Source organism: Carcharhinus amblyrhynchos, chromosome 10 (assembly GCF_965287045.1).
Source record: "Carcharhinus amblyrhynchos chromosome 10, sCarAmb.v2.hapA, whole genome shotgun sequence".
Lineage (NCBI taxonomy): Eukaryota > Metazoa > Chordata > Chondrichthyes > Carcharhiniformes > Carcharhinidae > Carcharhinus > Carcharhinus amblyrhynchos.
This window is the reverse complement of record NC_137333.1, coordinates 7,578,068-7,590,819: the sequence shown is the minus strand read 5'-3', so window position 1 is coordinate 7,590,819 and position 12,752 is coordinate 7,578,068. Positions and strand designations below refer to the sequence as shown.

At 44.5% G+C, this 12,752-nt stretch overlaps 1 protein-coding gene across 3 annotated transcripts in view; it reads left to right on the top strand.

Moving 5' to 3' along the window:
• The window catches only part of LOC145349525 (kelch-like protein 1), a 272,619-nt gene that overhangs the window by 251,911 nt on the left and 7,956 nt on the right, over positions 1-12,752 (top strand). For all 3 annotated transcript variants that reach the window (XM_080198092.1, XM_080198093.1, XM_080198091.1), the window contains 2 exons: positions 7,648-7,860; positions 10,530-10,701. In XM_080198092.1, the coding sequence (XP_080054218.1) occupies positions 7,648-7,860; positions 10,530-10,701 (385 nt within the window). The remainder of the gene's footprint in view (positions 1-7,647; positions 7,861-10,529; positions 10,702-12,752) is intronic.

Below are 12,752 nucleotides of genomic sequence, written 5' to 3'. Positions count from 1 at the left end.
CAAACGGAGTTTTGTCCTTCATTGCGAGAGGGGTGGAATTTAAAAACGGTGAGACTATGTTGCAGCTGTATAAGGTGCTGGTGAGGCTACAACTGGAGTACCGTGTACAGTCTTGGTCTCCTTACTTGAGAAAGCACTGGAGGGGGTGCAGAGGAGATTCACTAGGTTGATTCTGGAGTTGAGAAGATTGACTTATGAGGAGAGACTCAGTAGACTCGAGCTATACTCATTGGAATTCTGAAGAATGAGGGGAGATCTTATCGAAACATATAAGATTTTGAAGGAAATAGATAAGTTAGAAGCAGGTAAGTTGTTTCACTGGCAAGTGAAATTAGAACTGGGGGCATAGCCTCAAAATAAGGGGGGGCAGATTTAGCTCTGGGTTGAAGAGGAACTTCTTCACCAAAAGGATTGTGAATCTGTGGAACTTCCTGCCCAGTTGAGGCCACCTCATTGAATATTTTGAAGGCAAGAATAGATAAATTTTTGAACAGTAAAGGAATTAAGGGTTATGGTGATCAGGTGGGTAAGTGGAAATGAGTCCACAAAACGATCAGCCATGATCTTATTGAATGGTGGAGCAGGCTCGAGGGGTCAGACGGCCTACTCCTGCTCTTAGTTCTTGTGTTCTGAAACCAAATGATTTTCGGTGTCACAAAGTCCTTTGCTCCTGAAAGGAGCTTCCAAATGCTGCATTGGGAGAAATCATTTGCTTCCTTATTCTTTGTGAAAATCACTGCAGGTAATCCGAAAATATGCTGGAAAATCTGAATTTGTTGATTAACGTTTCTCTGTCAGCGGGCCTGTACATTCGATAATCAAAAGAGGCTTGGATCTTTCACAGTCTGACATCTGATTTTCAGCAGGTGTTTGAGTGGGAAAGGATGGAATCCCAATCCATCCATAAAGACATTGCATTTTCTCCTACTGCACAACTGAAGCAATCTGCCCTGAAGTGTTGACCGATGCCTCTATAATGCCCAGTTATTCACTTACCCCTAACGTGGGCATCCAGAACTTGAAGATGTTGCAAGAAAGGGAGTAGAGCATTTGAAGAGGGTCGTGTGTAGAGACAGCACTTTACTTGTTCAGAATAAAGATAATTGGGGAATTCATCTGTCAATCATTTCTGGAGAACACATGCCTTATGTGACTGGGGTTGATTTTAGGCACATTGTTTGTGTTTTGCTGCTATTCTCCACTCACTGCAGTTTTCCTGAAGGAATCAGTCTGTTTTTAATGGGCAAAGTTGCTGTAGTTTTGGTCAGGAGTTCTGTGTGCTGTGGTTCACAAAGACTTCTTCTTCCTGAATGCTTTCTGTGAACAGATATTGGTTGCTTTGCTGTTTGCTAAGGAAACTTCAGCGTCGATCCGGTGCACAGACCTCAAGACCAGCAATCCGGCCATCTAAAGAGGCAGTGCAAGTGCTCTTAAAACCTCTGTCATGTGAGTTTCCAGGACAGGTGTATGTGAAGCAGACAAGTACTCCAGGGTACACTTCTGGTCAAACGATGGCTCGATTTTAAAATTCTCATTTTGGTTTTCAATCCCTCTGGGGCTTCACCCTGCCCTATCTCTGTAACTTCCTGCAGTTTTCCAACCCACTGAAATCTCTGCACTCCTCTAATTCTAATCTCTTGCAGAGCCCAGATTTTCATCATTCCAACAGGCCAATTCCATCTGCTACCTGAACCCATACCTCTGGACTTCCCTCCTTACATCTCTCCAACATTTTGAGTCATGGCTGGGCTCCTTCCTGATATTTTTCAGATTCCTGATCCTCCCATCGGGTGGGTGATGACTAACGTCCCAACTTGTGCCTTTGGGTTCAGATCCAGCAAAGACGAACTGGCTGAAAATCTCTATACCTTTGGCCCAAATTGTTGCTCCTAAATTGGGAAGATTCCTGACTCCTTGAGCCTGACCTGTGAGAAGGTCCTTTAAGTGGACAGATTTTAGTTGGGACAGACGGGAGGGGGAGGGGTGGAGGAGGGGAGAGATTTGTTGCTCCTGGAAACAGTGCAGGGATGCTGCTGGGTTTCAAGGGCTGTTTTAAAGGCTTGCCGAGATGCTCTTGGACTTCATTCCAGCTGTGAAAAAAAACACAGCAAAACCTCAAAACAGCCCACTAGCCTTCGCTTCTTACCCCCTCATCCTCCACACAATCCCCATGCTCCATTTGTGCCAACCCATGTCATCTCATTACCCGAGCCATTCCCAATTGCTCTTCATACCTTCCATGCCAACTATGACTTCCTACTCATCCCCATGATCCTTTGTAACTGCCACGCCAACTCAATGTCAACTAATGTTAACACAGTAAAAAGTCTGACAACACCAGGTTTTAGTCCAACCTATTTATTTGATAATATACTCACAAGCTTTCGGGGTTAGCCCCTTCGTCAGGTGAATGGAGAGTTCTGGCCTCAGACAGAGCATATAAAGCACAGACAGTTTAGAGATTACTGATTAGAATGCGAATCCTTACACCTAACCTGCTGTTCAAGACCTGAAGTGGCTGATAATGTGCGTGGAAGGAGCACTGATCACAGTTTAAAGAGATGTGTATTGTCTCCAGACAGTACAGTAAGTGAGGTTTTGCAAACCCAGGCAAGTCACGGGGGTTACAGATAGTGCGACATGAACCCAAGATCCCTGTTGAGACCGTCCTCATGTGTGCGGAACTTGGACATCAGTCTCTGTTCAGCGACTCTGCGCTGTCGTGTGTCGTGAAGGCCGCCTTGGAGAACGCTTACCCGAAGGTCAGAGGCTGAATGCCCGTGACCACTGAAGTGTTCGCCAACAGGAAGGGAACAGTCTTGCCTGGTGACTGTCGAGCGATGTTCGTTCATCCGTTGTCGTAGCGTTGTCATCCTGTTGGCGAGCACTTCAGTGGTCACGGGCATTCAGCCTCTGACCTTCGGGTAAGCATTCTCCAAGGCGGCCTTCACGACACACGACAGCGCAGAGTCGCTGAACAGAGACTGATAGCCAAGTTCCGCACACATGAGGACGGTCTCAACAGGGATCTTGGGTTCATGTCACACTATCTGTAACCCCCGTGACTTGCCTGGGTTTGCAAAACCTCACTTACTGTACTGTCTGGAGACAATACACATCTCTTTAAACTGTGATCAGTGCTCCTTCCACTCACATTATCAGCCACTTCAGGTCTTGAACAGCAGGTTAGGTGTAAGGATTCGCATTCTAATCAGTAATCTCTAAACTGTCTGTGCTTTATATGCTCTGTCTGAGGCCAGAACTCTCCATTCACCTGACGAAGAGGCTAACCCCGAAAGCTTGTGAGTATATTATCAGATAAATAGGTTGGACTAAAACCTGGTGTTGTCAGACTTTTTACTGTGTTTACGCCAGTCCAACGCCGGCATACCCACATCATGACAACTAATGTTAACCCATGGTTCCCCCACTCATCTCCATTGTCTTTAAATGCCATGCCAATTAAGAACCAATTCATGCCAACCTGTGAACCTCATCGACCGATAATTACCTTTACACGCTCCATGCCAATTCACCCAGTATCCACCATGGGCAGACCTCGGGAGCCATGTTGCAATTAAATGAAATAAAGTTCTAAGCGTCTAACAATTAATTCATCATTGTTACAACTGGTCCCCAGGTGAGATTCCCCAAATTTGTTAGCATGGCAAAATCTCTCAATGTATTATTGTCCAGCTAAGATACCTTCAAGTTGTTCTGCCCTGGCTAAAGAAGGATGAACTGACTTTCTTCCTTTATTCAACCCCCTCTTCTGGTGTCAACAAGATTTAACTAAAAAAGGATCCCTCCTTTCACAGATACCTTTCCCAGTCTCAATACTTATATCTTAAAAGGAACCAATTTAACTAGGCTTGATGGTGTTAAAGATGTAATGAGTTTATTAACTATTAAAGGCAAAAAAAGATAAAACATATGCATATACATTCATACAGATTAGAAATGAGAATTGTCTCCAAAGTAAGTAAGTTAGAAAGGTATATAAAACAGTCTTTGACCTGTGAGGAGTAATTGATTGAGCATTGTAACCACTGTGATTCAATATTCCAGTAACACTGATTTCAACATGTGAATGTTGGAGATTAGTTTGGAGATTTTGGTGTTCTACAGTTTGGTAGTGATGTTTCCCTGTTTCCCTTTCAGCCGCGGTTTTTGCTGACTTGGCTGATTTGAAACATCAAAGTGAGAGATGGAAATGGCCCCGCAAAGATGTTTTTTATGGAATACTACTGCTGCTAGCTAGCATCCTCTTCCAACATACATATTCCAACACCCCAGCACCAGTTCACATACATACTTAGGGCAGCTTTCCAGCTGGCTCCTGGAAGTCAAAATTCACAAAGCTATCTGGATCATAGAATCCCTACAGTACAGAAGGAAGCCATTCAGCCCATCAAGTCTACACCAATCACAATCCCGCCCAGGCCCTATTCCCATAACCTCACTTACTTATCCTGCTAACCCCCTGACACTAGAGTCAATGTAGCATGGCTAATCAACTTAACCCGCACATCTTTTGGCTATGGGAGGAAAGCGGAGCACCCAGAGGAAACACACACAGACACGGGGAAAATGTGCAAACTCCACACAGACAGTGACCCAAGCTGGGAATTGAACCCAGGTCCTTGGCACTGTGAGGCAGCAGTGCTAACCACTGTGCCACCGTAGATATTAAGCAGAGGATATTTCTTGAAGGCAATTTGTTTCTGTGTGCTTTAGAAATATCCTTGCCTGGAAACAGGGTGTGGATCCATTGACTCTCAGAATGTTACCCACCAACAATTCAGCAAATGACTGACTACATCCCCAGCTACCTTTGATTGTTATGCCCAGTTTAGAACTCTCCCAGATCTTTTTTGAAGTCCAATATTTTTGGACATAATTTTGTCTTTTTTCTTCATTATGATGATACCATCAACAAAGAATAAAAGAAACTTATTGGATACATTTAATTTTCCTGAACTATTAAACCCTTTATGAAAACAAACATGTGTGTACTTAATCCCTTACAAAAATAAATATTTGTTTTCATTGCTCCATACCAAAGACTTTCTAACCACTTGGGGCTGTCAATCAAACTGTGAAGTTACAGGTACCCCAGTGTTTCCATGATAGGTTGTGGAATTAGTCATGCAGCACCAATCCTATCTCGATAAGCCTCCCACTTACATCAACAGGCAAGTGAAATTGCAAACAACTGTAATAGGCTGATATCTTTGAGGTTTTAAATGTATTAAGAGCTTGACAGTCCCAATGGACTTAATCTCTTGTTACACATTGTCTACTTTTAACAGTCCCAAAGGGCAACTTATTTCTCCCAAAGGGGCACTTGTATCTTTCCCAAAGGGCCCCTCACCAATCCAAAAGACTCCTGGCAGCTTAAGACATTTTACTGAAATATCTAAAGCCCAAGTCATGTTTCAATCAAAATTACATTTGTTTGAAGGCACGTTACGTGTGTAGCTGCCTGCATGAATGACAGAGATGCAAATACAAACCCACCCCGTTCGCCATCCTGGAGAAAATGGTGGGTGCCAGGTGTGTGTGTGTGTGTGGGGAGGGGATATGGGTGGCAGGACTTCCCAAATTGGGGCTCAGGAGCCATTTTGTCTAAATCTGAGACCAAATGGCAAGGGGACCAATTATCTTGCAGGCAATTTGCTAGTGCTATTGGGAAGGGTTTGAACTAACTTGGCAATGGTGTGGGGATCAGGAGGTAATATTAGCGAGGAATACCATGGTGCACAGAATACTGAGAGAGATGGATAGCACTCGGATATAATAAATTATGAGGTGGGTTCAGGGTAAGAGAGAAAGTAATAAAGTTAAAGACAAGGTTAATGCGCGTGTGTATGAATGCATGGAGTGTGGTCAGTTAGATTGGTCAGTTACAGGCATAGATAACCATGAGGAAACGTGGGCTCAGATTTTCAGGCGAGACCCAATGCGAGTCGGCAGGATGGAAAATTCAGAGCGGCACCGTTGACTTTGGGCAGGACTGGTGAGACCGGGAAATCCTGGCTTTGATGTTGTGGCTATAATAGGGACGTGGTGCAAAGAAGGGCAGGACTAGATTCCTGGTGACGTGACTTTCAGGAACGATGAGAATGGAGGAGGAGTGGCGGCACTGATCAAGGAGAACGTTACTGGAGAGAGCGAGAATGTCTCAGAGGGGTAAAGGACAGGTTCAATTTGCCTGGAGCTCAGGAACAGAAAAGTTGCAATTACATTGCTTACTGTTGCATGTAGGCCACCAAATAACAGGAAACATATCAAGGACTAAATTTAGAAGAAATTACAGAGAAGCACAAGAATTATTGAGTGTTATGAAAGGGGACTTTAATTATCTGAACAAAGATCAGAACAGTGGTAGGTTAATGGGTAGAGAGAGGCAAGAGTTCCAACATGTTTGAGAGAATCTTTTACAAGTGTGTTTCCATTCCAACAAGCATTGACAGAATCAGAGGATACTACAATGCAGAAGAGGCCCTTCAGCCCATCGAGTCTGCCCAGATGCATGAAAGGACCTGACCTGCCCACCTAATCCAACTTCCCAGCACTTGGCCCATAGCCTCGAATGTTATCACTCATCCAGGTTCATTTTAAAGGATGAAAATCACAGAAATCATAGAAACCCTGCAGTGCAGAAGGAGGTCATTCGGCCCATCGAGTCTGCACTGACAACATGCCCACCCCAGGCCCTATCCTCACAACCCCACACATTTACCCCACTAATTCTTCTAATTTAAACGTCCCAGGGCACTAAGGGATCATTTAGCATGGGCAATCAACCTAACTCGCACATCTTTGGACTGTGGGAAGAAACTGGAGCACCCAAAGGAAGCCCACACAGACACTCTTCCACCTTCTTCCTTTGGGAAAAAGATACAAAAGCCTGAAGTCACGTATCAACTGACTCAAAAACAGCTTCTTCTCTGCTGCTGTCAGGCTTTTGAGTGGACTTACCGTGCATTAAGTCGATCTTTCTCTACACCCTAGCTATGACTGTAGCACTGCATTCTGCACTTTTTTGTTTCTTTCTCTATGAACAGTATGCTTTGTGTGGCATGCAAGAAACAATACTTTTCACACTATGTTAATACATGTGACAATAATAAATCAAATCAAATCAAATCAAAAGGAGAGGAGCTGTTGGGTGTAGCAACATGTGACGGTTTCGTTTATGTAGTTCGAGACCATGATGGAGGCCATGATGCTCTGATTCGAACCACTATTCTTGGCTTTTGGACTTTGTATAGAGGTAAAAGATATAAATGTACCAGATGACACAGATTTAAGATAATTGACAACTATGAAGTGGGAAACTGAGAAGAAATGTGTTTATATATTGATTTATTCTGACCTGGAAGACCTGGCTGAATGGACGGTGAAAGCACATTCAATAGATTGACAAAAGATTATGGAGTAGATAGTTGATGAGGAGGAGTTTGCTGTGCTGTTGAAAAGAGCACTGATAGTGTCAGAGTCAATACATGCACAATGAGCCAAATTACCTCCTCCTGGGTTGTATGGTTGTCGTTCTACTTTAAGCACCGTTCACCACACACAGGCTGTCAGATGATCTTCGTAATAGGTGATTTAATGAGTTTTTTTTTACTTTGCCTGCAGGTTGTATGCTGTAGGAGGGAGAGATGGAAGTGCTTGCCTCAAATCTATCGAGTGCTATGACCCACATACCAATAAATGGAGTATGTGCACTCCAATGTCCAAAAGGAGAGGAGGTGTGGGTGTGGCAACATGTGACGGCTTTCTGTATGCAGTTGGAGGCCACGATGCCCCAGCCTCGAACCACTGTTCTCGACTTTCAGACTGCGTAGAGAGGTGAATGATGCAATTTCTTCCTGTGGCAGTGCATGTTTAATGTTTTGTACAAAAACTCTGAAGGATGACAGTCCGGGGAAATTCCAAATCTTGAAGGAATGTGACTTCTAGGAGAGGATTTTCCAATCCTTCCTGCTGGCAGGATTTTCCGACACCTTTGTTTTTAGTATTTATTACTCACAAGTGAGCTTACATTAACACTGCAATGAAGTTACTGTGAAAATCCCCCGGTCGCCACACTCCGGCACCTGTTTGGGTACACTGAGGGCAAATTTAGCACGGCTAATGCATCTAACCGGCATGTCTTTCGGACTGGGAGGAAACCAAGCACCCGGAGGAATCCCCCTGACACTAAGGGGTGATTTAGCCTGGCCAATCCACCTAACCTGCGCATCTTTGCAGTGTGGGAGAAAACCAGAATACCCAGACAGAACCCATGCAGACACAGGAGAACGTGTAAACTCTGCACAGGCAGTGACCCAAGCCGGGAATCGAACCTGGCTCCATGGCGCTGTGAAGCAGCAGTGCTAACCACCCGCCACCCCAAATGCGTATCTGTCTCTTCCTGATGATGGGACCCCACCAATGTTGACTCACTTCCCCTGTCTCCCAGCAGCAGGTTCCCTGGCAGCAGGGAACCATTGACATCAGCGAGTCTGGAGGATCTTGGTGGCAGCCAAAGGTGTGCTGCCTCCGCAGCTGGAAGGCATGCCGTAGGGGTGGGGGGGGTGACAGAGAATCCCACCTCAATTTTCTGCTGCTATCTTAGTACTGGGCAATTTGACAACTTGTGTGTCTTTACACTGATTAACTTTTCATGTAAATATTCCCTGTAGTTCTACTCAATACCTGTCTCTGGCCCAATATAGATGATTTTGGGGTAATATCAGTGGTTGGAATTTCATGCCTCACTCTAGTACCAAGCCTGACGGCAGGGCCATTTAATCAGGCGGGACTGTGGCAGAAGGGAACCCAGCCACCCACCCATTCATCTCCACTCCGATTAGGTCCATGATGTGAAGGTTCGTAGGCAGTCTCCCTACCCCATTGTTAATTGAGACTATGAGGCTAGCCTATGAAGAGAGACTGAATAGACTGGGTCTGTACTCGTTAGAGTTTAGAAGGCTGAGGGGGGATCATAGAGACGTACAAGATAATGAAGGGGATAGATAGGGTAGAGGTAGAGAGATTCTTCCCGCTTAGAAAGGATAGCAGGACTAGAGGGCACAGCCTCAAGATAAGGGGGGGGCAGTTTAGATCGGAGTTGAGGAGGAACTTCTTCACTCAAAGGGTGGTGAATCTCTGCAATTCTCTGCCCATAGAAGTGGTGGAGGCTACCTCGTTGAATATACTTAAGTCACGCGTAGATAGGTTTCTGATAGACAGGGGAATTAAGAGTTATGGGGAAAAAGCGGGAAAGTGGAACTGATCCACTTCAGATCAGCCATGATCTTATTGAATGGCGGAGCAGGCTCTAAGGGCTAGATGGCCTACTCCTGCTCCTATTTCTTATGTACTTATGAGACCCTTAAGTCATCAATTAATTTAAGGACCTCATTCTTTCGCTGCTAGTATTTACCCAGTGGCGGGTGAGAGTTTCACCATGCGAGAAGCCCGGAAAGTAAACTGTGTTGTGGTTGCTTATGGACATCCAGGAGAGGGTCCCTTGTTCAGACCACTCAGTGCCCAATCAAATAGACCCAACGTCAGCAAGGGGCCGGGGGGAGGGGGACTGAGAATCAACCCCCTCCCTTTCCTGCCAAACCCTTCCTAAACTTTCCTCTGTTCCCCATACTGCAATTCTCCTCCCTCTGTCACTTACCTGGATCCATTAGCAATGCTGGGCCTCAGGTGAGTGCTATACTGGCAACAATGACCACTTCACTGGTGGCACTGTTGAGCAATGAAGAACTGCTGGTCTCTAATTGGCACAGAGCTCTTGGCAGGCGGGACAGCTATCCCCAGGGTCCTTGATTTTGGGGAAGGCCCACTGCTGCCCAGTGAAGTGCCTGAATGGCACTTAATGTGATGGTCCCTCCCAAAAGGAGGCACAGGGGCTCTCCCTGGCACATGTGGACAGCTCCCTGTTGCCTACATTAAATCCTGTCAAATTGATATCACCACATGAACTTTCTTCTCCTTACAAAAGAAAACAATCTGATTAAACACTCCACTGAGAACAGTTTATGCACAATCTCCATCTTTGTATATTTGTATTTTGCCACAACCAGTGTATGTATGGTCCCTTACAATCCAAGTTATTAGGATCTATAATTAAGGATGGGGTGACTGAGCACTCAAGAAAAAATTTAACTAATTAGAGCAAGCCAACATGGATATGTAAAGAGTAGGTCATGCCTAACAATCCTAATTACATATTTTGAGAAAGTAACTGGGGTCCCAATGAACAATTAATTAAAGCAATAGGCAGGGGAATGTCTATGGATGTACTTTATATGGACTTCCAGGAAACATTTAATAATGCGCTACTTAAAATGCCGTTAGATAAAATTAAAACCCTTGGAGTACAAAGAGATTTACTGATTCCTGTACACAGATCCTTAAAATAATCAAATAGATTGAGGATGAACGTGTATTGTTTACTCACTCAATGATACATTACAGTGACAATTTTTCTGATCACATGTTACTCCATTTTCACACATTAGATATGACCCAAAGACGGACACCTGGACAACAATAGCATCGGTGAGTGTCCCCAGAGATGCTGTTGGAGTCTGCCTCCTGGGAGACAAACTCTATGCAGTTGGTGGATATGATGGACAAACCTATCTAAACACTATGGAATCATATGATCCACAAACTAATGAATGGACACAGGTAATAAACCTTGCCGTTTTTAATACTGCTAATCTTTAATAGTCCTTTTGTTTCTCATAGCACCAGGGACCTCAGTTTGGTTCTTGGCTTAGGTCATTGTCTATGTGGAGTTTGCATGTTCTCCCCGTGTCTGCGTGGTATCCCTCCGAGTGCTCTTATTTCCCCCCACAATCCAAAAGGTGTGTGGGTTAGGTGGATTGGCCATGCTAAATTGCCACTTTGTGTCAGAGGGATTAGCAGGGTAAATAGGTGGTGTTAGAGGGATAGGGCCTGGGTGAGATTGTTGTCAGTGCAAGTTCGATGGGCTGAATGACCTCCTGCTGCACTGTAGGGATTGTAATGTCTTTAGGGCAGCACTGTGGCACAGTGGTTAGCACTGCTGCCTCACAGCACCACGGATCCGGGTTCAATTCTGGCCTCAGGTCACTGTCTGTGTGGAGTTTGCACATTCTCCCCGTGCCTGCATGGGTTTCCTCCGGGTGCTCCGGTTTCCTCCTACAATCCAGAAGATGTGTGGGTTAGGTGGATTGGCTATGCTAAATTGACCCATAGTGTCAGGGGGACTAGCTAGGGTAAATGCATGGTCTTGTGGGGATAGTGCCTGGGTGGCATTGGAGACTCAAAGGACCAAATGGCCTCCTTCAATGATTCTATGATTCACATATATGCTTTGGCTTAAAGGAACCTAGTATCCGATCGCAGAAATGTTACAGTGCAGCCATTCATGTTTGTCCCAGCACCCTGAATGAACAATTCACTTTGTCCCATTCTCTTGCCTTCTCCCAGTAACTGCCGGTTCTTTCTTTTCAGATAACCATCTAATTCCTTTCTAAATGCCTCAGTTAAACTTGCCTCCACCTCATTCTCAGGTAGCACGTTCTACACTGCAAGCGTGAAGAAGTTTTCTCTCCTATTGCTTTAGTTTCTTTTTCTAATTGCTTTAAATCTGTTCCCCTTCATGTTCAATCCTTTCGCTGGAGTAGGAACAATTTCTTCATATCCACTTTTTCCAGACTCCTCAAAATTTTGAATATCTTTATTAAACCCCCTCTCATCCTTCTTTTTTCCAAGAAAAACAGTCTCAACTTCTCCAATCAATCTGCATGACTAAAACTTCTCATCCCTGGAACCATTCTTTTCTGCTCTCTCTCCAATGCCTTCACAAATGTCAGGAACAATAGATTAAGACAGACATCTTGGGTAATAATTTGGTTCTGAAGACCAATAGTTGACAAATATTTGTGCAAACAGGGTTAAGTTAAAATTAAATGCAGGAAACATTATTTGTATCAGCAATTCTAATATTTCTGAAATATGATCTGTACTATGCATAATTTGGCAAATGAGGAAGAGGGGTTGGAGAGAGGGAGATGACGGGGTCTCTCAAGTCATGGAACAACAGGTCACTGATAGATTCAATGTTGAACAAAATGCTACAGCGTAGATTCAATTCTTCCAGTTAGAATTATTTTTAATGTGATAATTCGATTGGGAAAGAGTAAAAATGTTGACCGAGACAATCATATAAATGGAATTTGAAGATTGTAAAGGCTCATGAATAAGAAACCATAGGAATCAGAGAAACCCTACAGTGCAGAAGGAGGTCATTCGCTCCATTGAGTCTGCATCGACTCTCTGAAAGAACATCTCACACTGTCTCACCCCCTGCCCTTTCCTGCAATCCCGCACATTTGTCATGGCTATTCCACCTAACCTAAACATCTTGGGAGATTCAGGGGCAATATAGCATAGACAATCCACCTAAAATATACATCTTTGGACTGAGAAAGGAAACCGGAGCACCCAGAGGGAACCCACGTCGACACGGAGAAGATGTGCAAACTCCACACAGTCACCCAAGGCCTGAATCCAACCTGGGTCCCTGACACTCTGATGCAGCAGTGCTAACCACTGTGCCTCCATGCTATCCATGCCACCATGCTGCCCATAACAGAAAATTACTGTAAAGCAAAATGGCAGAAGTTTGGAAAATGTTGCCACTCATAGAATCATAGAGTCACCGAAGTTTACAACATAGAAACAGGTCCTTT